General features: G+C 40.0%; 3 protein-coding genes across 8 annotated transcripts in view; 2 read left to right on the forward strand and 1 right to left on the reverse strand.

Annotated features, from left to right (window-relative positions):
* The first annotated feature begins 3,323 nt into the window (after positions 1–3,323).
* Positions 3,324–11,900, forward strand: LOC116067439 (ATP-dependent RNA helicase DDX19A). Its single transcript, XM_031323878.2, has 12 exons — positions 3,324–3,556; positions 4,040–4,079; positions 4,172–4,261; positions 4,404–4,539; positions 4,877–4,969; positions 6,268–6,370; positions 6,583–6,697; positions 6,872–7,049; positions 7,258–7,495; positions 8,598–8,760; positions 9,199–9,390; positions 9,809–11,900. The coding sequence occupies exons 1-12, from the start codon at positions 3,500–3,502 to the stop codon at positions 9,868–9,870; spliced, it is 1,467 nt and encodes a 488-aa protein (XP_031179738.1). The 5' UTR covers positions 3,324–3,499; the 3' UTR covers positions 9,871–11,900.
* Positions 11,901–12,025: 125 nt separating this feature from the next.
* On the reverse strand, positions 12,026–23,319 carry pusl1 (pseudouridine synthase like 1). The gene is made up of 8 exons (XM_031323930.2): positions 23,032–23,319; positions 22,898–22,958; positions 21,980–22,167; positions 19,134–19,283; positions 16,947–17,117; positions 12,970–13,024; positions 12,592–12,754; positions 12,026–12,178 (listed from the first exon to the last, which is right to left on the reverse strand). The coding sequence occupies exons 1-8, from the start codon at positions 23,121–23,123 to the stop codon at positions 12,114–12,116; spliced, it is 945 nt and encodes a 314-aa protein (XP_031179790.1). The 5' UTR covers positions 23,124–23,319; the 3' UTR covers positions 12,026–12,113.
* A 1,489-nt stretch (positions 23,320–24,808) lies between these two features.
* acap3b (ArfGAP with coiled-coil, ankyrin repeat and PH domains 3b) overlaps positions 24,809–26,599 on the forward strand; it is a 58,369-nt gene continuing 56,578 nt past the window's right edge. For 4 of the 6 annotated variants that reach the window (XR_004897601.1, XM_031323809.2, XM_031323819.2 and 1 more), the window contains exon 1: positions 24,810–25,092. Coding sequence is in view for 5 of the 6 variants with exons in the window: in XM_031323809.2 (XP_031179669.1) it covers positions 25,046–25,092 (47 nt within the window). In the remaining variant the exon portion in view is untranslated. Of the gene's footprint in view, positions 25,093–26,599 lie in introns of all 6 variants that reach the window. The other 2 variants (XM_031323815.2, XM_036002120.1) reach the window with 1 other exon arrangement.

Here is a 26,599-nt window from a genome sequence, read left to right on the forward strand (position 1 = left end):
AGAAAAACTGTTAATTTCCTGCCTTTTCATTCTGCATTTAGGTTCATGTTACATCTAACCTTATACAGTATCTAATCGAAACCATCTGTGGTTGGCCATCACATAGTGTAAGAATGGTCCACAATTATGTTTCATTTATTCTCTAATGATGGGCTTTCAGAATAAAATCACAACACAACACCATGTTTTACATTTGGCTCCTAACTAAAGGCACACCTGCTCATTCACCCTTTCGCAGTTAATCTGCAAATGTGAGTGTCTTTTAATTAATTAAAAGTCTCCCAAAAAAACAGTGGAGTAATCATCAACACCAACAAATGTCCAGTTTCCAGGAGAAAGGGGAATAATACACACCTCAGTTGGGAACAAATAACTTACAATTTTGGAAAATAAATTGACAAAAAGAGACTCAAAGGTTTAAATTGTACTAATGAACAACAGTAGATGCTAAGAAAAAAATAGTAAAAATATTTGCCTCTTCTACCTCTTATTCTGTCTACATTCTCATCTAGCAATGTTTTTATTTTTTTATTGCATAATATTTTATTTTTAACTGGAGGCAGATCTTCAAGTATGAGCTCTTGTTGTAAAGCCCTGCTGAAGTGTTCGTGTATACATTTATGGAGCGCAAAAGAGTAAATACTGTCTACATGAACTGTGACATACTGTATACTCATGAGCATGGAGTAGTGTTTGAACGATCTTACATCATGTATTTGTGGGCTCAGTGTTTACCTTTCTTCAGATTGTTCACATAGAAAACCGATTTCTACTGCGACCACTCTAAAATCTTTTATGCCATATTCAGCGCTTGAAATGAGTCCTTATGTGGAAATACAAAGTCCTTCTCTCTGTCTCTTCCAATTCTCTGGAGACCTCAAGCCTTACTTTTACTCTTTCAGTTGCCATGGATACCTCCGGCAAGGCAGCTGATTGGAGGCAACAATAAACGCCGCTCTTTCAAGCCTTTGACAAATTTGTCTCCAAACTGATAATCTAAGAGACTCCCTATATCCTCTCTCACGTGCTGACACACACTAACTAATGTATGCACACACATACATGTAGATAAACTTAGAGTAATGCACACGCAGAGCGGCGTTGACCGTTGGATGACAGCGATCAATGTAATCTCCTTCAACACAGTCCAATGCCACTGCCATAATCTATCTATCTATCTATCTATCTATCTATCTATCTATCTATCTATCTATCTATCCCAGTGGAACAGGGGAAATGTGTGATATCAATTCTGCATTCATTTAAGGAGTTGTCAGCCACAGCCGTCTGGCTCCAGAGGTGACCCCCTGTGCTCCTGCATGGTCCCATGGAGTGGAGGCCAGCTCTGGTTAAAAGCCTGGTAGCCAGTGTGGCCGGGTCAGTGGGTAGAGCAGGCGCACATATATGTATACTGACAGGTTTATGCCTCGACGCAGAGGTCCAGGGTTCGAATCAACCTGTGACAATTTCCTGCATGTCTTCCTCCTATCTCTCCCCTTTCTCACTTAGAAGGCGGAAAAGCCCAAAAAATAATAATAATAAAAAAAAATGCCTGGTATCCACTAAAACGTCAAACAGGGATAACTATGCTGCAGCACAATACCTTGGTAAAGAGCAAGAGTAGAACTCTCAGTTCTGTACTGCACACTTCAAGAAATAGTTTGACATTTTGCGGAATACGCTAATTTCCTTCCTTGCCCATAGTTAAATGAGATGATCGATACCACTCTATCATCCTATCATTAACCCTAACCTTATCCTTAAACCAAGTCCTAACATTATAGGGACTTGTATTTTGTCCCTAAAAGACACACTGTTTGTAAACAGATCTATGTCCCCACAACGTAATACATACTCTCTCACACACACAAATACACACTTAAAGTCCTGATTAGTCCCACTTGGCTCTTCTATAGAAAAGTAGCTAATGGAGAATCAAGGCATCACTGGCACTCATAAAGTGTCAGATCCTTTACAAATATCTCAGGGTTCTCTAAAACATTTTTAAAAAACACCTACATTTATTAAGTGGCTCATTTGTGCTTCAATATACTTTTTGGAAACCTAGTTTAGAGATTTGTATCTATAAAACTTGTACACTTGGTTTAATAATTATATGCTGATTTTTTTGGTCAAAAATATACATGCAGTTCAAAAACCGCACACTTTCAACATCGTGAGTTTTTCCACATGGGATCCAGCGTCTCTCAATCTGTACTGGCTGTTACTGTTTAATGATGATGATACACGGATTGCATCACAGAAGTTCAATCGTCTGTCTGAGTTTCTTAATTTTGGTCTTGATGTTTGGGGTTTTCCTCATCATTATTAAAATAAGGCTGTTGATGATATTGTCCTTCTAAATAAGCCTTTACAACAACAATTATTTTATGAAAACATGACAAAATCATTTGACCCCAAAATGTTTGTAGTGATCTCAGTGAACGCTTAGAGGTTTCCTCTTAATGCATGGTGATCTCAATAAGGGGGAGATGATGAAACCATGCTAGGATTATAAGAGAAGAATGTATCAATGCCAAAAGAGAGATCCTCATTCCTCCAATGTGTCTCTCCGAAAAATAGAGGAATAATAAAAACAGCAATACAACAGACATTCACGTTTGCCTTTAAACAGCACAATACTGTAAATAGTGACACACTGAAAACATGTTTAAATCCAACATGAATCCATAGGGCTCCACTCAATTAATTTTAGTACATCTGACTGCTGAGGCAGTCCCCCAGTGCTTCAATGTTTGTATGACTATGTCCTGTCTTCAGGCTTGTATTAACCACTAGGGGGCCCTGGTGCAAACATGAGCTGTGAGGCCATCCATGTGTAGTGCTCATATTCAAATCCCCCCACACCAAAGCTCCAAATTAGATTGCGATAATTTGATTACATTCAACTTTATTTAGGAAAATGCATGCTGTAAAGCATGATAACTACATTTTGTAAAATACATACATAAAAAGACCTGCATCATCTTTGTTGTCAATACTTTGTGTGTGTGTGTGTGTGTGTGTGTGTGTGTGTGTGTGTGTGTGTGTGTGTGTGTGTGTGTGTGTGTGTGTGTGTGTGTGTGTGTGATTGCGTGCGTTGGGAGGGTACAGAACGTTTTGGCGTCTGGCTAACCCAACCCTAACCCTAACCCCTCGGTAGATAAGTGTTTCTTGAGATTATGCTTTAATCTCGCAAATCGTAACAAAAAAATTCAAATTAAGTTTTTTAAATAATTTAAGTTATCTGTTTGAATGTGGAAATGTAGAAATAAAGAGTCAGTCATACCTGCTGCTTTTTGTAAATCGGATGGGAACTTTTATCAGGGGACTCTTGCATTTTACCCGGACATGTAAGCGGTTGCACAGGTGCCCAGAATCAGTTTCGGCACGCCATTGTGGAAAATAGTTACTTTCACATTACTGACTCCTCATTGTGAGCTTGCTTATCTAGTTGAGTTATCCCGAGCATAATAACTAAATAAGAAACTGTTCCACAATGGCTACGGACTCCTGGGCACAGGCAGTGGACGAGCAAGAAGCCGCGGCGGAATCGGTAACGTTAAACCTTAATTTAACGTTACGCAACATGAGCTAAGGTGTTGTTAGCATGTTTAGAGAAAGCTTTGGCCTTTTCGGATAAACGAAACTTAGCTAATCAGCCTCATTTCTTACAGAAACTGTCCAACGACTGCGCTGCACGTGAATAAATTTACTCCTGTGACAGTTTGTCTCAGTAACGTTCACATCAACTTAAAAACGAAGCTACCGGGTGGCTTCGGCTTGTCGTGAAAGCTAAGTTAACTAACGTTAGCTCGAACTGAGATGCTGCGTGCTCAATGAGTTACTAGCTTTAGCGGTTAGCTGGCTAGCAAGCAAATGCTGCAAGAGGCTTTAAAATAGCTATACCAATGAAGAAGTAGCCATGACTTTGCCCCAGTTTGTGCCCTACCGTGTATTAGCCTGTCCTTGCTTATATCACAGCAAGCATTCTTCTTTTAAACAACTCTGTAAACTTCCTTATGTTTTCTCCTTACAGATCGGTAGCCTCCAAATAAAAGACAAACCGGAGGAAAATGGTAAGTGCGTGTGTGCAACATTAAGCGTAAGAAAACCAGTAATCTCCTAAATGTTTTGGATGTATATGTGAGTATCATTTTTACTATTGTAGGCACGGCTGCAAATGCAACAGACTCCAGCAGTGCAGCGTCAAAGTCAGAAGTTGAGGGAGAAAACAAGGGTACAGAAGAGGATGACAACGGTGGGACGTTTAATTATTTACATGCCCCGAAATATTAATCTTCTGTTATCGCTGTCTGACATTCTTGATTGTCTTTGATTGAGATGCTTGGTTGTCTCTTGAGTTGTAGTAACAGTCATTGCAACATAACTTGATTTTCCAGAGGACAAAGCGGCGCAGTCGTTATTGAACAAGCTGATACGGAATAATCTTGTCAATAACACGAATCAAGTGGAAGTTCTTCAGAAGGACCCCAACTCTCCGCTCTACTCTGTCAAGTCTTTTGAGGAGTTGCGACTGTAAGTGAATCTTCTATTCGTCCATTCTTCTTTCTCTTTGCCCTACAATATTTTAGAGCACCACCAGATATCAGTTAATCAGTTATCATGCCTAGTGTTAATGACACATGCATGTAGTCAGAAAGGATGTTTTTGAGCCAAAATGTTCCCACCAAAACCCAGATATAAACCATACCTGCTCCAGGAGGGTTCCTTCTGTTGCCCTTTTATGGGTAGATCTTTTAAGTCTTGTGCGCATCCACACTGAAGTATATCAAAGCGATGTTTTCAAAAAGATCTGTTTTGTCTTCAGACTTTGCTAAAGATGTGACATTTGACTATTCTCTTCCGTGTGCAGCAAACCACAGCTGCTTCAGGGCGTCTACGGCATGGGTTTCAACCGACCATCCAAAATCCAGGAGACTGCCTTACCTATGATGCTGGCCGAACCGTGAGTATACTTTGTACTAGGGCTGGGCGATAGGGAGAAAATCAGATATCACAATATTCTTGACCAAATATCTCAATATCAATATTGCGGCGATATTCTAGGGTTGACAATTGGTGCTCTAACAAAATATCTTCACTCTTAGATTTTAGATAAATAATCATCAGTAATGTGGACATAATGTCTAAGCGGGGAAAAGGCAAATAATAGAACAGCTAGAACAGTCTGGTAAGTTCAGAGAAGTACATCACTTTACTGTAATGCAGCCTTTAAAACCAGGAAAAGACAACACTTATGTCATATCACGATATTACGATATATGTCTCTTAGGGCTTACTGAAATCTCTCACCCTATGATATAACTTTGAAATTAATTCAATCAAACCTCTCTTTTAATTAACTTTAACATTTACAGTTAAATGAATAGCCCCTTGCACCAGGTACTAATAAGTAGTGATGTTACCCGTGAACCTCCTGCTTCGAGGCATGTATCGAAGAAATGAACCAATTTGGAATGAAGCTTTGTATCGGAGCTTGATTCGTTTTGTGATAATCACGTGACCAGTGACGTCCGAAGCTTCGTTTCACACCCCCCCACGGGACTGCTTCGAAGTTGAATTCAAAGCGGTTCACTGGGTGCGTCTTTGTGGGTTGTTGCAGTAGAAGAGTCAACAGTCAGGAAAGTTAGTTAATAGAGAGATTATTATAGCGATTATTATAGCCAGTAGAGAGTTTATAGTAGAGAGTTTATTGTAAGTAAGTTTATAGCGAGTAGAAAGTTTATAAAAGAGAGTTTATAGCGAGTAGAAAGTTGCTCTAGTCTAGGCTACGTACTCAATATAATCACAGAAATGTGTGTGCAATGTGTTCTTCATTCATTTCCCTCCCAAATTGATGTATTTGTTTACAAACACAACCAAAATCCTAACTTTATGGGTTTTTTTGTTTTTTTTTTGTGGAGAAGACAATTACATTTTTACTTATGCAAAGTCCCAAATAGGCTTAGTTATTTATGGCATTATTTATTTATCCATGAATTCATACTAAAAATGTATTCATCTTCGACTCAAAGACATTCATGGATAATATCTGTGAAAGTTTGTGACACATTGCTATCCTTAACTTCCACCACTAGATGTCCTCATAGAGTTCTGAAGCTTCGAGTATTGAACCTTTTTTCGATACAATTGGATTGAAAGCTTCACTGGTTCAGAAAGCTTCAGTTCGCCATCACTACTAATAAGTAGAACCAATAACTATTTGCTGCCTTTGCCTGTTATCTAATTCTTTGTTTCTTCCAGTCCACAGAATCTGATTGCCCAGTCGCAGTCGGGAACAGGGAAAACAGCTGCCTTTGTCCTGGCCATGCTCAGTCATGTAGATCCCAACAACAGATTTCCCCAGGTTGGTTTTCACCTCCCTCCCTGTTGCAGAAGATCTGTAATTAAAATCTTTGAGTTTCAAAATTGGTATGTGTTACAAGCTGTTAGGAGTATCTGAGGGCCTCATCCTACCTGTCTCTCAATAATTATTGTCCTTGATAACTTGAACTAAATGATGAGATCATTTTCCGCTTCCTAAATCCTTTTTTCACCCATTTAATTTCTCTCCATCAGTGCCTGTGTGTGTCACCCACCTACGAACTGGCACTTCAGACTGGCAAGGTAATCGAGCAGATGGGCAAACACTATCCTGAGGTCAAACTAGTCTACGCCATCAGAGGAAACAAATGTAAGGCGTCTCTGCTCTCTACAGTGCTACATCTACACTATAATAGATCATATCAATATTTTCAAATTCAAAAATGTGTCTAGTATTTGAATTGTTCCTAATGATGAAAACCTAAATGCGACTGACAGATGGCTCTGTGTGTTGATGAGTGCTTGTTTCTTGTGAATGTTCCAGTGCAGCGGGGCATGAAGCTGCAGGAACAGATAGTTATTGGCACACCTGGTACCATGCTGGACTGGTGTGGAAAATTCAAGTTCATAGACCCCAAGAAGATCAAGGTGTTTGTGCTCGACGAGGCTGACGTCATGATTGCCACACAGGGTCACCAGGACCAGAGCATCCGCATCCAGAGGTCAGAATAAACAGACATTGAGAAAAAACATTCGTAGCACACACTAAATGAAAAGTACTTGTGTGAGAAAAATCTTAATAATGAGATCATGCACTGTCACACATAAGCTGGAGTTTCTGAAACGTACATCTCCACATTTTGACCACTTTGACCTTTTTTTTTAATCCACAACTACCGACCCTTCACTCCTCTCTTCTCCGACACACAGGATGCTGCCTAAAAACTGCCAGATGTTGCTGTTCTCAGCCACGTTTGAAGAGACAGTGTGGAACTTTGCCCAGCGTATTGTGCCTGACCCCAACATCATAAAGTTGAAGAGAGAGGAGGAGACGCTGGATACCATCAAACAGTACTATGTGTTGTGCAACAGCAGGGAGGAGAAGTTCCACGCCCTCTGTAACATCTACGGAGCCATCACCATCGCCCAGGCCATGATCTTCTGCCATGTGAGTTCATTCAATTCATAATTTGCACAGGCCTACATGGTCTGTATTAAAACACTGACTACATTTACATGCACATAATATTCTGGTTTTTGCCCTTTTTCTGAAAAAGACGATATTCCGACTAAGCTGTTTATATACTAATGAAAGTGAATATTCCACTAATATTCCCGTTTACGTGTAGCCGTGCAAAATATGACTTTTTCAAAGTTTAACAACGGCGGCGGACTTGTTGGACCGTGCGAACACAGCGTCGCTCTTTCATTCCTTCAACCAGCTTCTTGAAAAGGTCGGCGTAACGATGTGTGTGCATATCCAAAAACCTGTTGATATCAAGGTCTTTGATAATGTTTTAAAGTAGCTGTGCTTCTCTTTCTTATCGGGTCTGCAGCCTTGCATACTGTTGGCTGGTTGGTTTGTGTGCAACAACCATAGCAACGCACAGAGCTGACCGTAAGCCTGCGGTAAAAACCCAGATTGAGACACACATTCCGAATGCGCTGTATACATGTACAAAGAATGCCTTTAAAACCCAAATAATACCAGAATATCCCACATCTCTTAATCGGAAAATGCTATATTCAGAAAAAGGCCTTATCCGGAATATCCAAACGGAATATGCTGTTTACGTTACCTGTATCAAATTGGGAATATTAGCATATTCGGAATAATAGTGGAATATTGGTGTGCATGTAAACGTACTCAATGATTCTCAACTTGGACCTCCAATTTTTTTATAGAAATAAAGACATACAAATATTGCTGATTTTAAACCAGCTTTGTGTCATGGAAGACTGTTCATCTTAACAAAAGTATCCCATTTAAGTTTCTCTGAGAAGGGACATCAGAATGTCCAGCAAACCTGTTGTACTCCAACTTTTACCAACGCTCATGTGAGAAAATAACTTGGCAACACTATCTGGCTTACTGTTTTTTCTTACTGATTATTTTATCAACACTTTTAGAACAGGACCTAACTCACACCCAAACTCTTCCTGTAAATCAGCTAGTGTTGCCAAGTTGTGTTTTCACATTTGGTCCTTTGTTACTTGAGCACCTAGTTTGCTGGTGAAGTAGTGAGAGCACTCTCCACTGTGTAATCCAGACAAGGAAAACTGCAGGCTGGCTGGCTGGGGAGCTGTCCAGAGAGGGCCACCAGGTGGCGCTGCTTAGTGGAGAGATGCAGGTGGAGCAGAGGGCTGCTGTCATCGACCGCTTCAGAGATGGCAAGGAGAAGGTTCTGGTCACAACAAACGTTTGCGCTCGAGGTAATAGGCAGAGTCAACATCATCTCGTCATATGACTTTCTATTAAGCTGTTGCATGCATTGAAAAGGCCATGTATCCCGGATTTGCACTTGACTCAGATCTCTTAGGTAGGATGTGTAGCACAGTGAATGTTTGGATTTAGAAGTTGTGACAAACGTGGGTGTAAGGTGTTGATTTTTATATCCAACTTTGAAAAACAGCTTCGTGCTACCTGGTATAAACATTCATGACTCTGTGCCAGTGACTAGGGGGATGGTGGTTGGGACTGCTTGTATGGTTAAAAACAACAGTCCATAACAAATGGCTGCATGTCACTTTGGCCAAAAGTGTAAAACTTTTATCGTATGATAATAATAAAATAGAAATATTACAGTACTACCCAGGGACATTGCTTTAATTGTAATACTTTATATTTCTCTCCACTTTTCTTACATTTAGGTATCGATGTCGAGCAGGTTTCTGTGGTGATCAACTTTGACTTGCCAGTAGACAAGGATGGTAACCCAGACAACGAGACATACCTGCACAGGATTGGCCGCACAGGTCGATTTGGCAAAAGGGGACTGGCCATCAACATGGTGGACAGCAAGATGAGCATGAACATCCTCAACAGGATCCAGGAGCATTTCAGTAAGTCGGCAGCTGCCACACACACTTTTCTTATACGCTCAAACGTTGGATCAAGGTATACCAAGGTTTGAAAAAGTCACGGTTTCAAAACCACTAAAAAAAAGTCTTCAAGGACAGGAAGTGCAGTTTAGAAATCCCTCTCCCTGCCAGTGTGCAGCCTGTTTAAAAATAAAATACTTTGTGTTCAATGGGAAAAAAAGTTGGGTTTTTTTTACCCAGACATTTAAAAAAATAATACATTTATAGCTGTCATTGTGAAACTGTGATATTTTCGCTGAAGGTTGTCATACCGTCAGAATCTCATACCGGCCCATTCTTAGGATCAAGTTGATGTCTATTTGTGGTGGAGTGTGAATATGTTTAACAGTTGTTTTTAAAAAAAACAAAAAAAAAAAAAAAATGGTTTCTCTCTCTGCAGGTAAGAAAATTGAAAAACTAGACACAGATGATCTGGATGAAATTGAGAAAATCGCCAGCTAAAGAGGATGGCGTTTATCGCATGAAGGACGCTGACCGGACTTCCCTTCCCCTCTTGGCTCTCCAAGAACTGTACGCTCCTACAGTGTTTTATGCTTTTATTTTTTTAGCAGTCGGAGAAAAGAGCAATCCCACAAACACAGCATATGTTTACATGTGGATATGTCTCCTCTCAGAGTGTTTTGTAAGTCTCTGGAGCATACCCCATTTCACTCTTTGTACTTCTTTGAATAAAGTCTATAAGTTTATTGCTGTGTATCGTGGTGCTGCAAAAGCGACTGTTTTACTGAACACACATGGCGTTAAAAAACATGTTTTGGTGTTGGCTGTAGAGTTGGCATTATACAAGCCATTGTGTAAGATTCACTAAAAACCCTAATGGAAAAATAACAATTTTATGTTCTACAAACTTTTTAACGGAGTATAATTGAATGTAACTATCATGTAGACTATTACAGCATTTATTGTGCTCTTTATTGACTACAAAACCTCAGTACAAAGGGTGAAGTTGGGTATGCTGCTCCAAGCAGTAGTTTAATCATAGATTGTTATTGAGATGGTGATGGTTGGGTTTCAAGGGTCTATGCAAACTTATCAACCTGTGATAGCTATTCTCAAATACTATCAACCTGTATTCACGTGACAGAAATTAACCTCAGATTTAGCATCAGGGTGTGTAGTCAAATGCCACAACAGGCTGCCTAGAGTGATGATACACTACTAACTCAAAGTCGTGGACATTTAGATATTTCTGTTTAGCCAGTAATCAATCATCAGCCAACCATACATCTCCCATGCATGTCATTTATATCATTTTAAAACCGATTGCGGCTGTTATCGGGACAGGCTTGGCGCCACTGCTAAGCATTTATCATTCATCTTTTTTCTTCATCTGTATTGTAAAACAAAATTGTAATTCAAAATGTGGCCATTAAGGTCTGATGTGATCAGTTTCCCTTTGTGTCTCACTGTCCCACAATCTTTTCAATCAGGGTCTCAAGTTTGACTTAAGCTCAGCTACATTCTTCAACCAGACTGTGCTGTTATTAAGGATTGTGAGTAAAAACACCCGCCTTCCTCAAGTGCATTATATACACGATTTTGTTTCTAAGACATTGGGCTTAATATTCTGGCAAACACTTGAAATTTTGATTATATAATGAATTATGAGCATCTTTAGGAGGTGTGAATTATCTTGATCTATGCCAATCAGACTCACTGTGTTGCTCCAACATGGTCGCATGAATAGAAAACGTGTACTTGTGTACATATATAAAAAGATTTAGGTTAAAGAAATAGTGTTACTGAATTATTGAGTTGGTCACTTCTAAGAAGTGCAAAAACCATTCCTCATGAGGTTTAATTTTGATAGATGCAGCACTTTGAATAAGAAATCAGTTAACCTTGTGGATGACTGCACCAAATTATAGAAACGGTGTGATGTCTGGTGTATTTGATCAATGCGCTGGAACATTAAGGGCAGTGATTGGTCAGTCTGAACCTTGTACAAACCTCACCTGTCTCCCACCGGCATCGAGAAGACTGCTGGTGGACGTCCGGTTTTAATGGACTGTTTACAGACAACTTAGCCGAATTAGAAGCAAGTGAGTGTGCTGAAAATCCACGAGAATGCTCTGTGAAGAGTTTCGGGTTAAAAACCAATGTATGCAGTTTTTTTTGGACATTTGGATGTATACATTATCAGTGAGAGTGTGTGCACTTTGTTGATCCACAATGTAATACCACTGTAAGCTGTGGGGACACAAAGCAGTTTTGGCTATAGAACTTATCACTCTTCTCCACATGTATACCTTGTTTGATAATTGTCAAGACCTACCAAAACCCAGTTCATACATGTATACATAGGAGTAATACTGCCTAACTAGGCTTAAAGGAAGTTGTCTGTTGTAACCCGGAGGTCATGTGTAGACAATGATAGGTTCAAGGTGTGTGGTATTCTGTAGCTGAGCTGCATTCATGGACACAGTTATGTATTCTTAATATGTTGAATTAAAAGAACATGTAGACGTTCATCTGTATGTAGTCAAATGTCTATTTTTTTGTGTTTAAGTGTGGGGGGAAAAAAAACTACTGGGGGGGGGGGGGCACTGACTCAAAGTGAACCTGCCATGTTCTGTTGTAAGTAAAACAAATATACTGTACATATAAATATAAAACTTTATTACAACCACTGCATATAGTAGTATAGAAATATAGTTTTACCACCATGACTGAATGAAATAGAATTAATCCTCTGAGTTTCCACTGGAGATAAATTGCTCCTCTGATGTCTGTTGTGAAAACAGCAGGTCTGAGGAGGCAAAGAAGAGGTAATACATGATGTGAAACATTACCTTTTCAGTAAAAGGACTGCAATATTTCTATAAACTGCCTGAGAAAGCATGTCTAAATTCAACACCTTACTGACAGTGTAAACTAAAACTACACTACGCTGTGTGCTTCGCAGAATAAGCTGAAAATATTAATCAATTATATTTTATTAGTCAATCGAATGAAAATTGGCAACTATTTTGATGATCATGAAATGAATCATGAAATTTTTTTTTTTTTTTTTTTACCAAACACATCAAACATTAACTGACACTTAGAGCAAATCAATCCACTGAGCAAATGTTTTGCTTTTAGAATAAATACATGTATAATATGATACAGTACAGTATGATGATGTGATAATTGATATTGAATCAAATTAAGCCTCCTCACCTGTCTGTCTGTAGTCCACCCTGGTGAGGAAGAGGCCATGGGCCGGAGCAGCCATGCCCTGAGGGAAGGCAAGAGAGTCCCGAACCTCCAATATCTCCTGCAGCTGGGTCACTGAGAGCTGCCCGCGTCCTACAGCCACCAGGGCCCCTGTCATTCTCCGCACCTGGAGCACACGGCCAAAGCAACCATTTTTACATTGATAATACTGAAAATATTGCAAAATGCATTTTATCTTGGATATTTTAATGGTCCCTTTATGCTGAATGAACCTTATTTATGATCAATATATTTTCCAGTCTTTACCAGCAGATGGTGCTACTTACTAACAATGAACTACAACACATTTACAGGTAATAGAGGACAGTAAGAGGAACGAACCTGCTTATAGAGAAAAGATCTGCTTGTGAAAGTCAGCTCCCAAAATGGTATCTCTCTGGAAGAAAAATTGCACAAATGTGTGAACAACATACTGGTTATATATACAACAATATACAATATATATAACAATATACATACAATCATTAAACATCACAGATGTTGTGTTGTCTGCATATATGGCAAAACAGGTGCACATAGGGTTAAAGGCACATTCCCAAAACTTCTCATCAAATGTTATAATGATAACATCTACTTAGCATCACTGACTGAATGTGCCATACTAAAGAAAGGTAAATATTGCCACTGGGGTTAAAGGTCCAATGTGTCCCATCTAGTGTTGAGATCATATATCGCAATCAACTCTCTCGCACCACGCAGTTCAAAGTACGTATTACAGCTACGGTAGCCTTCACGCTTCAAAAAGATGGTCTCTTGCTTTTTTCAATATCGTTTTTCTTTTTCTTGGTGAAGAAGAAGACTCCTGTTCATGAAATTTGGATTTTGAATCCGTGTGGTCCTCCATGTTTCCTTCTTCAAACTTGCCGGGGCCGGGAAGCTACGATACCCATTAGCAGCACCTGTGAGTTTATCATGTGACAGCAAAAACGCGAAAGGCGGAGCGTAAGTCCTGTATGTCTCTTACCGGCTAATGTATATAAAAGAGGGCACATGTATATGGAGCGTCTACCCCAGTTCATGCAAATGCAAATGTAAATGTAAAATTTCAAGCCAATAGGAATACTTGGAATTGATGGTGGTGGTACATATTCATGAAAAGGACAAGTTTGTAAACGGGCAACACAGATTTTGAGAATGAACAACTAAAAACGTTACACACTGGACCTTTAAAGTGTCACTTCAGAAGCAAAACAATATCTTATATAGTTGTCAGATGTAATATAGCATTACAAAGTCCCATAAGGGCAACTATATGGGAGGAGTGTGGATCTGAATGACACCTATTGAAAACAAATAAATGAAAACATTTCTTTAAACATGTATTTCACCAGACCTAACCATGTTCTAAAAGTGAATTATTCATTTCAACTGAAAAGGGCAAATGTTAAGACGTGTCGCTCCTTTATCTCGCTTTTGTTGGATATTTCATTGCTTTCCCCCACTGTGCGAACAGAGTTGGAGGCGGATGTGACATTCATGCTCGTGCCAGACATCAGATAGAGCCGGGGACTCTCCTTGTGCACAGATTTGTTTAAATGTCACATGCTGAATACGCCACAACAGTTTAGGCCCAACAGGATTACATGTAATGCCATAAAAAGAAATGTGAATCTGCTTCTTTTGCAATTTGACATTACATTTTTCTTGTTGTTTGTTTTAACATTTAAGTCACAGCAGCCATTTCCCCCCCAAAAACGGTCTGACTTTCTATTTGGGGGAGGAAAGAGTCAACTAAGCAGGCACATGGGAAGAATTGGGTCAAATGCAAATTTGACTCAGTGCTTGCTGTCTGATTACATTTGATATGTAAGGATTGCAAAGACAGATTTATACAGCAGGCGTTTTAGCTCAAGGACTCTGGTGATGTGAGTATATTTATATGGATAGACAAAGGCTGTGTCTTATGTTGCACAGTCACACGTGCATCTGTGCATGTGCGTGTGTGTGTGTGTGTGTGTGTGTAATGATAAAAGCAAGGTGTCCCGTTTAGATGGGGTCATCCCAATGTTTCCAGGGTCCTATGTCTTTTGATTTAAACTAACATTGTTAAAGGGTTGGTAAGGGCTAGTTTCACAGTTCGCAATTGCAAAAGAACGAAGGGATTTTTTTTAAATGCAGTTTGAATGGTAAAAATCCATTCAGCCACTGTGGAGTTATCAATGTCTAAAGACAAGAAAACTTTAGACAATGTCTTGCCCACACATTTGAGACTGTATAGGAGTATAACATAAGCATCCTGCATGACAATGAGATAAAAAAAATATCTATTTATTTTTCATGTCAAGCAGATTCCACAGAAATCAGCTTCACATACTGCATCTCCTTGTTATAGGATCAAAAATTCAGCTCAACCTTTTGCTTTTCAACAACTCACCACTCAGTTCCTTCTGCTTTTATCACTGTAACTTAGAATAGAAACCCAAATCAAAAATTAAACACACAGCTCAACTGCAGGTTTTCATTAATGGCAAGTTTGGTAAAAAAAAATGCAACCATGGACATTTGCAAATACACTATGTTACAGATCTGTAACCCTGATGCTCACAGCTTGTTAATGCACCACGTGGGTTGGGGTTAAGGGACTGTGTGACATTTACTCTGAGAACTGCTAACAGTCTGCCCATGTCCATATTGTGCACCATATTTTCAGGGCAAATAATTAATGCCCATGGAAGTGGTATTTGGCATGCAGACTGACCCCGGGGTCGTGTAATCTCCCAAAGCCCACATGGCCCTCTCTCTCACACAACTGCCCCACCTCCATCGCTTCTATGGATTATGTTGGATCCTTGTCTTCTACCTGTATGATCCAACATGACTCACAGCTGGACATCAGTTTTCCTACAATAAAGCAGTACTTCCTATGATGCACCTTTTATTTATTTATTTTTTTTAAGATTATTTTTTGGGCATTTCCGCCCTTAATGATAGGAAAGCAATGAAAGGGGGAGAGAGAGGGGCAAGACATGCAAGAAATCGTCCCAGGTCGGACTCAAACCCTGGAGTTTCTGCGTCGAGGCATAAACCTCTGTATATGTGCGCCCACTCTACCAACTGAGCCATCCTGGCCACACTGATGCACCTTTCTTTTTTTACACTAAAGTAACTAAAGCTTTCAATTGGAAAAGATTAGTTTTGAGTCCAGATCAAAGTCTGCTTGACCTGTGATTCACCTAAATATCACAATATACTGTATATAATATATATCAAACATGCCACAGAGTCTGACTGAAGCTTGAAAGGGAAATTTTCAAGGCTGTACATGCAGTGGAGGGACTGTAAATGATTCAAATCTTTGGCCAACTTCTTAAGCACCAGTTGAAGCAAGATTGAGAAACACAAGATTGATCCTTTTGGAGTGGAAAAGCACATGCATCATTTCTTTATTTTCTTACCTTTTTTTCTCCAAATCTGGAATAATCAGTTCCCCTGTGTTACTGCTAACTCTACTGTTGGCCTGGGGAGGCTGCAGAAAGCCATGTGCTATCTCTGTGAGAGCCTGCTGCTTCTTTTCACCTGCCAGCGATCAGCTTTCCTGGGAGAGCACATTGGGCTCAGAGGTTCAAGCTATGCCCCCAACTTTTCACATTGATTTTTCTCATCTAATTCTCAGCAAGAAGGCAAATACTGGTAAAAGTATTTCCCAAAATGTTAAACAAATCATATTTGAATTTGTGAAGCTTTTTAAAATATTGTCATTATTTCATCTTAAAGTTGCACTAATTACTATTCTAAAATAATGATGGATGAAAGGACTATGTGTTGGTAAAAGAGGTTGCTCATAGTGACGAACCTGCACAGAATTATCACCTAACTCAGTATTTCCCCGCAGCTAGCTTGACATAGAGCTTTTGCTCATTGTTTTGGTTTTACGGCCTGCAACTTTACAATTTTGGTTTGCTTCCACCACGCTGTTCACTAGCTGCCTAGCACCAAACGGCAGTCTGACAAAGTTAGCATCTAGCTGGTGAACATAGTGGAGCATTTTGCAGCTACAGAGCCAGATATTTCCCTCAGGAGTTGGTGGGCAGCAGAACTAAAGAAGAGTGAACAAACACGACTCAAAATGAATGCTAATGTTGCTACGTGTCTGCTGGATGTGTAAATATGTTCACAATAACATCTTTGTAAGTCAAGGATATTTCAATGTTGTGTTTACAGCTTGTTTGTCTGCCCCCAAGTGGTCAAAAAAATGTATGCACCTTCAATTGTTTTTTTTTTGTGTTTTTTTTTTTTAACTTGGCCTATGCGCTGACTGCTAGTAGCCAATGTGATCTACCTAAATATAAAAGGCCTACCTGTGGAAGTGTGCGTGTACGAAGGAGCTTCCTGGCTCTATGCTGGCCACATCCAGCGTCTTCACAGGGCTTTTAAATGGCATGTCAGAGTTGACTGCCCTGAAGCTGCTGAAATCCTGAGTCCCGACCAGCAGGGCGGCAGCCTCGCGCATGGCTCCCACATCCAGAGTCCTGATGAGAGACAGAAACAGGAGACATTTTTCTTTAATAAGTGATCACAAAAAAATGCTTGATTTTCTATGGGTGTTAAGAACAGGCAGCTGATGTCAACAGACTTCTTAAATACACTTTTGCAGGCTCATTGTGATATTGAAACTTGACTCAGAAGTGACCTGCCTGAACAGCGAGGTCAAGCAGCTGGAGGTGGTGTACACATGGGTTTTCAGGGCTCCATGTTACTGCTTTCAAAGTAGAATAATGTATTGGTTGTCTTATATAATATGAAGTTTTCTGACGCGCAATGCATCGTGAGAGAGCAGAGCATGTTGACGACCAGCTCATTTGAGAGAGGAATTGAAAGTGGGCCCGATACTCAGACTCTGTATAGTCTCATGCTTCTGTCACTGCTTAAATATGATCTGACAGAAAGCGAGAGAGAGAGAGAGAGAGAGAGAGAGAGATACAGCGAGCAGGGAAATGGGCTCAGTGACTCACTCATTAAAATCTTAATGCACCAATTTAAAATCTTGAACATGAGTCCTGAATGAAGATATGGTGGAGCGCTCAAAAAATGACAGCTGATTTATTCTTAAGTGTCTTTTTTTTTTAAAGAAATGCTTGATTCGTGCCAGATCAAGTCAGCCTACAGTTTATCCTTTCATAACTTAGTGCTTAAAATCTTCCAAGGGAAAGTTGGAAAATGGCATACAGTAATAAGTAATTTGTGTCTGACAACTGAAGCATAAAACGAAAATATATATGATTCAAATATTCAAGATTCAACTTGATTTATTTATTTATTTAGTACTTTGGTTCATGACAGAACACATATGAAACTACTGACATTCCCATCAGCATCATCAGCTGTACTTTGTGTTTAGTGTTAATTATCTAATTAGCTAACTAATTTATGTCTATCTTTATTTTTTTTCTTAAAACTTTTTTTTTTTTTATCCATTTATTTGTGGAGATCAGAGCTGAACGATCAATTAATTGACCAGTCATCCAACAAAAAATGTATCTGCAAAAATGTTGAAATGCCATTACAAGTTTAAGTTAATTATCAAGCTGTCAAATATTCTGTGGTTCTACCTTGTTAAATGTGAGCATGTCCTGCTCTTCTCTTTATAAAATCCCTTTAATTTGAATATCCTGGGGTTTTCGAGTGTTGGTCAGACAAAACAAACAATTGTCTTGGGCTTGAGCAAAATGAGGCAGGCCTTTTTTTGACCGTTTTCAGACATTTTATAGATTTAATATTTAATTGGAGTGTGTGTGATGACGAGGGAGAGGCAGATCAAAGAGAGAGAGGAGAGAGGCTGTGTGAGGCAGAGACGCTCAGGGGTGGATGGACAAGATGGATGCTGAAAATGAGAGAAGGGATAAAGGAAGGAAAAAAGCAGACACCAGAGAGAGAAAAAGGGAGGGAAGGAGAAATAAGTGTAGTAGAGAGAAGGAGAAGGATGGGAGAGGGAAAGTCAGGTTAATGTGCGTGGGTGTTGTTCTGCATGCATATAAGCCCCCAGCTTATCTTGCCCTACTTTTCCCCAAAAATAATGGAAAGAGAAGAGCATACAAATGCTCATACATACGCTCTCTGAAATGTGATTCTTCACACTCCCTCCTTCCAATTACAGCTAAAAGAACATCCTCTAAGCAAAGAGGCCATCGGCGTTCTGTTTCTTTCTCTCTTTCTGTACTCTGTCCATCCTTTCCCCGTCTCCTTTCTCTCTCTCCTTCTCCTTTGTTTGTTTTTGGGATGCCAGCTCAGATAAAACACTTTGTTTGACTGGCCCTAATTTGCAGTTCTGGCTTGGTACGTGTGGATTATTCATGTGTTTAACGTGCCATTGTTTCTGCAAGGCTTGGCATGAGTTTATTGAGGGTGTGTCTGCGTGTTTGTGTGTGTCTGGACCTACTGAACTTGGATTGAGTCTGAGCATGATTTTTTTTTTCTTAAGGGAAATCATCAAACACAAGGATGAAGGATGAGTGAATGAAGGGGCGGGGGGAGAGAATATAACTCACGTGTTGCGGAGGTTCCAGCAGAGATTATGGTCTGTGAGGGGAAGCAGAGAGTGGTGGGAGATTCCCAGGGCGATCCGGTAGACGTAGGTCCGAGACTGGGCACAGAAACGGGCATGGAAATCATCAGGCACGCGTAGTGCACTGGTGATCCTGGCGAGTGACAATAGAGTCGTTAGAGTGAAAGCTGACATCCATTAAGGCCTGAAAAGCTGGAAATGTTATATGATTAATGAGCAGTAATTTCTTCAAAAATCACAGAAAATAATATTAAACATTTGAATTCTGGTGGATGTTTAGACAAAAACTAAACAACCAGACATCAGCGTTTCATTCATTCCTCAGATTGAAGCAGTCTCCAGACACAGAATGGTGTTAATACTCTCATTTTGTACTGCCAGAAAGAACAATTGTGAAAGTCATTGTCCAAAATGCCAACATTACAGCTCTTTACAAACGAGCACACCTAAGGGCTGCCAAGAACCCCAAATAGCCAAGCTCCTTTGACCCAAAAAGGATTGAATATACAGTTTTTGGCTGTGTTAACTTTTCAAACTGTTCAAGCTCTTGCGATAATTGGCTGTAACTAGTGATTAAGTGAGAATTCCAGTTATCTTCATGGCTGGTGCTACAGCAATCAACATAGCCTACTGAGAGCTTTTATTGAAATCTATTATTTCTAAAAAGTTATAAGGGCATATGGCACATTCACTCTTTGCTGCAACAATTTACTATGTTTTCAATCAAATTAAATAAATTACAGCATATTCAGACTAACCAAACATTCAAAAGCCTCACAAATAGAAACTACATGTACATGTAGATGAAAATATTACAATGTAAAAGGTATTGTACTAAGTAAATCTGAATTCCCAATAACAATAAAAAAAAAACATGCCCCAGTCTTTATAAATACAGTATGCCCACATTTAGAGCTTTAATCTAAAGAAATATATGGGTTACATAACCTCCGGGCTTCCAGGTAAGGGAGAAGGGGATCAGAGATGCGGTTGTTGCAGCATTTCCAAATTATAACTAAGCAACATAACACCAAACTATTGTCTTTTACTGGCTGGTTTCACTATCATTCTTTATATGTTCATGGTCGATAAAGAAAGTAAAACTCCACACTATCTCCCTTCAATGACGAAGAGATGTATTTAATTGTACAGTAATAATAGAGTGACGAGTGGGGAATCTTTAATGCTTACATCTGTAAACTGAAAGAACAAAGAGCTGCAGCCAGCTGTGCTAGTGTGATTGTGACCGCACAAACCACCCTAGCACCCTGTAGTGTTTGTCTACACACGCCTGTGCATGTACAAAGAGTATGCATTCATCCATGCGTGCAAGTGTGTTGTGTTTTAGAGAAAGTGGAAGGTGACAAAGGGGTTAGCATGCATGGGTATATGGAACTATGAGAACAATGCTCAAATATACAGTACACATCCCATGTATGTGCACGGGCATCCCGTTTTTCTGGACACAGCAGTGCATGTACAGTCTATATACAGTATGTGTGTGCCAGTGCACAGTCAGAGAAACTAGGTTATGTTTCCAGGGGGGGAGATTGGGTGCGACACGTGGCAGAGGAAACCCTTGCGTCTGCCTTCAGCGCCTGCTCCGATGTGAAGTGACAGCCTTTTTGCCTGGCCCCTAAACCCCACACACACACACACACACACACACACATTAAATTTTCATTAGCAGTGTACAAAGCATGGCCTCACACATTTGGGAACTGGGCATTGTTTGGCATGGTAACATTTAGCTACTCAGCAGTTTCTCCTTATTGGAAAAGGGCCATTTATTATAGGCGTATGGAGGCCCTTTTTAGCCCTTTTTTTTTTTTTTTTTTACAGTGTGCAGGTCTTTGTTTAAATCATGCTTTGGCACTCTATCTCAGGAGGCAGCAGACCAAAGCTACGAGGCGGGAGCCATATTCTGATTGTTGCTGTAACAAAAACTCTTTTTGGTTACCTCTCCCATCCAAGTACAATGTGAAAAGACGGTTTGGGGTGCCAGATCAGACAATGTATTTTCACGACAGACCAAGAATGAAAACTTCTATCCAATCTGAATATAGGGGAGTGTGTATGAACATTACTGGTGGTTTAATATTTTGGCAATGTGTATATAAGGTAGTTAGGAGGCCATAAATAATTCTGCTTTATGAAGATACTGAGGACGAAAACTGTGTTTATATATATTATTCAGCGGGTTTCACATTCTGATCGGTAATTTCAATTTAGCTAGATGAGTGTATCTGTGTGTGTGTGTATTAATGGATGCTATAGACCAAAAAGCAGAGCAGGGATAATCCTTTCTAACGTTCTCTCTGCAGGTTTAGGGATTAGCAGGGAGCTGGGAGCTTCCCTTTCCTCCCCTCTTCTTTGTCCATCTCCCAAATGACTCGCTCTGTTGCACACTCTCACTCCTCTGTCTTAATTCAGTCTGTGTCAATATATGTTTGGTGCTCCTACTTTGTCTTTCATCACCCCCCTTTATCACTCACTATCTCTATCTATCTCTCTCCTTTGCCATGCCCTGTTTGTTCCCCGTTTGTGTCTCTTTCCTTCCTTTCTCTTCTTCTCTCTCAGACAGAAAAGCTGCTGTCTAAATATCACAAACATCAAGTGTCTCAGCAGTCCAAACCACAGTAGTCATAAAATAGTGACTATACAGATTGGATGGATTAAAAAGAGAGAGGTGAAGAAAAGCACAGTGAGAAAAGAAAAGGAGAAGATGGGACACTAGATGTGCACTTTGCATGACCCTGTGTTATCACCTGATCACCTCTACTGTTGAACTTTTGAAATGTCACACGCATCTAAGGAGTCCTGACTCACCTGATCTGCTCTGGCCTGAGGTGGAAATTAAGAGCCTCAACAAGAATGTCTTCAGTAAATGGCGGCTTATCGTTCTTGCGTTGGAGGTCGAAATGGGCGGAGTTAGATAAGGCGTGGACACCTGCGTCTGTCCTGCTGGAGACTGTAAGAGACACTGGGTTGAGCGGCCTAAGCCTACTTATTGCATCCTGTACACAGACAGACAGATACAAAAGAATACAAAAAACTTTGAGTCGTTACATTGTTAAAAAAAACTTTTGAATGTAAACCTTTCACTCATAGCTTACCACAAATAGTCAGACAGATAAGTTACATCAAAACAGAGACAAAAAGGAATATCAAGTAGAGCTTTGCACAGCAGTATGACGTGAATAGAAAGCGTGATCTTCTTTGCTGTGTTGTGTGTCCTCCTGTGTGTGTGTGTGTGTGTGTGTGTGTGTGTGTGTGTGTGTATACTTTTCTTCTAATAAAGTTTTGGCCCTCTTCATGCCTTCATTAGAAATAGAGTATTAGATAGACAGTAGAGAGGGGTGATGGGGAGTGACATGTGACAGGGATCACCAACATGCAGACTGATCTGAATAATGGGTTGTATAGAAACACCTGCCAGTATTTACACAATGCATTTTATCAGTGCCACAAACTGCAGCCTCCAAAATGATAATACAGTTGAATCAACACCACTCTAAAACAGTTTCAACAAAAGCTGAACATTATAAGTTGCCTTCATTGAGGCATTTATTGCAGGACTGTGTAGATTAGTTTCAGAAAGGTCTACATGAGTGTAATTCACACAGCAGTAGCTTGTTTTCTGGTTTGCAGGACTACAGTATAACTGATGTTGGAGAGAAAGAGGTAACATGTATTGGAGGATAAGACAACACGATAATATCAGTAAATAACATCAGTAAAACTTACTTCCAAGTGGTCCTGGACCCCTTTCCTACCCAGCTGATGTGGAGGCACTTTCACGACACCCCTGCAGAAATAATGATAATCAAATAATACACATATAATAACACATTAAAAGTGTAAGCATAACCAAACGTTACCTGTAATTTGTTCCAATGTATTGAAAAAAGATGAGATAACGTGCCCAGTTGGGCATGGTCTCTCCAAATGTCTTTTGACAGTTATGGATCATATTGTTCGCGTTTTAAAAAAAATGACACGGTGCATTTTAAAAACAAATCCTTTTTTACGGGTACAACTCGTACAACTTTGACACACACCGCGGCTATGGTTGCTGATGGGGAGTCAGTGAAGGACGATTTTTACAAACCCGTGAAGCACTCATGTGTTTAGGGACTGACCAAATGCGACGGAAGCACGCGGAACATCAACACAAGCCGCATTTCCGGGTCGGGTTTTGTAGTCCGGAAGAATATCAGAGACCCCAGTTGCAGTATGAGCGTTCTATGCTCATACTGCAACTGGGGTCTCTGATATTCTGAGTATGAGCTGAGTTGCAGCCTTCAGTTTTTTTATACAGTCTACGGTTGCAGCGTCTCAGTTAATGTAGGTCTAGCCATATGCACTTATAAATGTGACATATGGTCACTGCATGTAGAGCGTTCTCATAATACATCCATGATGTAGTCTCTAAACCACACAGATGTTCAGGCGAAAGGCTTTTTTCTTGATGTCTTGACCAATGGTATTTTTTTATTATTATTATTTTTTTAATTCACTCATTCAGAATGCAAATATACAAACAAACAAGACATATTTACACATCCACTTCAAAAAGGAACTTTTGCCTCGGGTCGAGCATATAAACAAAACCTAGGAGCGTATATATAACATATCGACATAAGGATAAAATAAAATAAGAGAAAATAAATAGAAAATAAATAGAAGGGTAGAAGGGGCTATCTCAAATTAAATTAAGAGTTTCAAGTAAATAAATTAATTTAAGGGCTTTTTTTTCCTTAACCCGTTTCAATGACTTACACAAAAGATTTAACTCATTCTTCCAGTCTTGACCAATGGTCGTGACTCTAGATTGTCGGTCCCTTTTTGATTGCGTTAATCTACAGAGGGGGCGTGTCGTCGTCGTCGTCGTCGTCGTCGTCCTCTGACCAGCCGTAAAGCCATCTGCCCTGAGATCAGAGACTATAATATAGTGGAGATGGGTCAGCTGCGAGAGAGGCAAACAGAGTCAACACGAGCAACAGACCGGTTCAAGATCATTGGAGGTTAGGACATTAAAAAGAAAAGAGAAAGAAAAAACACTGAAAAAAAAAATCTTAGCACGATAATTACACGGACCGAACTGCTCTTATGTTTCTCTTCATTATTGTACAATTAACAGTCAGAAATCTGATTAATCTGACTATTAAAGTCTGATTTCGATTAAAGTAACAAAAATAATTTAGAGATTCATCTTAGAACTCAATTTTCTTTCATAAAGGATATTACTCGTTAGACTATCAAAATGTCCAGCGTCAGATACTCTGCTGTTTTGAAACTGCGAAATGTTTTAGATTCATAATGCCTATTTTATAGAAACGTGGGCAAATTATTAAGGTAGCCAACATTTGGAGGTGACGGCATTTATTTACTGAACTTTTATTTGCGTTTGATTGCATTTAAATTGGTTAACTAGTTAACCCTATTCTAAATATTGTGAAACAGACAACATCACCGTTATTAGGTTTTTGTGTTATATGGTCTGTAATATTGATGTAGCCTACATTGTTTTAATTGACTTTATGTGCGGAGACTTTTGTTCAAGTCTCAGCTAGCTGGTTAGATCTGTACATCTTCCTCCTCCCATGGTTGGTGTTACGACGGGTTGTAACTAGTCGGCGCTCTCCTCTCCTCTTTCAGTCTCCACGGTGCAGCTACGCCTCTCGCCTGTCTCGGCAGCAGTGGCAGCAGTGTAGTAGTAATCTGCCTGCCGCGCACCGAGCTCGCATTTTGTGTCACTGTGCCACCGGGAGAGGGGCGACAGACTGCTGCGCGTCAGGGAACACCAGTCACCATCCGGTCGGTTCAAGCTACATCGCGCCGTGGGCAATGATATTGGCAGACTGAAGTGGGAATACACTAGAAAACGCAACAATGACGGTGGACTTTGAAGAATGTATAAAAGATTCACCCCGATTCAGGTAAGGCTGCTCCTCGCAGTCACATCACAGCGGTGCGCAAAAATGGCACACCTTCTTTTACGCATGATTTTTTTTAGATAGGGAACGCTTTCCGCTGTTGTAGAATGTGTGGTGGTATCAACAGTGTAAATAATACAAGATGTGGTGATTAATGTCTGATTCGCTCCCGAGTTCAACAGCATGGTGGGATTTTTTTTTTTCATTTTGGTCTTTTTTTTGTTGCATTTTTGATCAAATTTTCAATCATATTCCCTGGATTTTTTTTAAATGTCATATTAGTTGGTTATTAAAACATTTAGTTGCATTGTAATACATTTGCTGGAAGACACGCGTCAGTAGTTTCAATGTGATTTTTGGGATGTAACGTTAGCTCAGTGCATGTGAGAGGAGGGACACTCATTGCCACGCACAGTGAGGATCCATTTTGCTTTAGTGTAAAAATGATAAGGGATTTTCAGAATACTTTAACCAACAACGTTGCACTCCTTTAATGTGGCTTTATAACACGTGAGAGTGTATGATGGGTCCTTCCTGTGTGTGAATGAGTGTTGCAGCATGGCATATACTGTAGGTTGGGTGCAGTCTTTTCATTTGCTCTTGGAGGAGGCCCTGTCACCCTGTGGTGGTAGGAGACTGGAGATGAGATGCCCTTGCAGCAGCAGCAGCTTTGGACTGTCTGACAAAGAGGCATCAGGGAGAGGAGCACACTCTCTCTCTGCAGGGACAAAGCTTGTCAGATCCAGCTGTTCGGCCTCTTGCCTGCCACACTCGGTCCACGTGCTAGTCTGGCACTCCTGTGCAGGCCGATGGGAAACTAGCAGAGAAGATTCATGTAGGCCATGGATCTCCTGTTAATTATGCCAGGGAGATGGGCTGGTTGTGCCATTTAGTCCATGTTTTACTGAGAAGGAGCAGAGTGTTTATTCTGTATACAGACAAATATTGTTGTTCTGTTTTCTCTATATCTCTGTCTTCTGCCTGTTTCTCCATGTCAGCGTCTGTTTGTTCTTTTCTGTGTTTGTCATTTTGTTGCTTCCCTCTCCCTCTTCCTCTCTCTCACACAACTTTTGTCCTGTCTGTTGAATGTTGTGCGACTCATAGATAATTTGTGATTTGAGTGAGAAAGCACACAGTGGAATGAAAGAAAGACAGCTGAGAGAGACAGACATTAAATTTGCTGCTCAAATCCCACCTCAGTGATCGAAAGTCACAGGAGGAGACATTTTCTGCCTGGTTCACTTTCCCATGGTCTTATAAAGACTGTTATTTGGAAAATCCCAACATTGACAAAGGAAGTTGATGTTTCCTTGTGTTTACAAGCAGTAGGGGAAATGTAATGTTGCGCAATACTGTGATCATGATGATGGTGATGAAACTCCTTATCGTGGGTTGGATCATATTTGAGAGAATAAGATAACTTGTTTTTTTATTCCCCTGTATACATGAAATTATCCAGGTTTCAGATTTTTCTGATCTGTCGGTGCAGGCGTTTGTTAGGTTTGGTTTC

The sequence above is a fragment of the Sander lucioperca genome, chromosome 6 (genome assembly GCF_008315115.2).
Source record: "Sander lucioperca isolate FBNREF2018 chromosome 6, SLUC_FBN_1.2, whole genome shotgun sequence".
NCBI lineage: Eukaryota > Metazoa > Chordata > Actinopteri > Perciformes > Percidae > Sander > Sander lucioperca.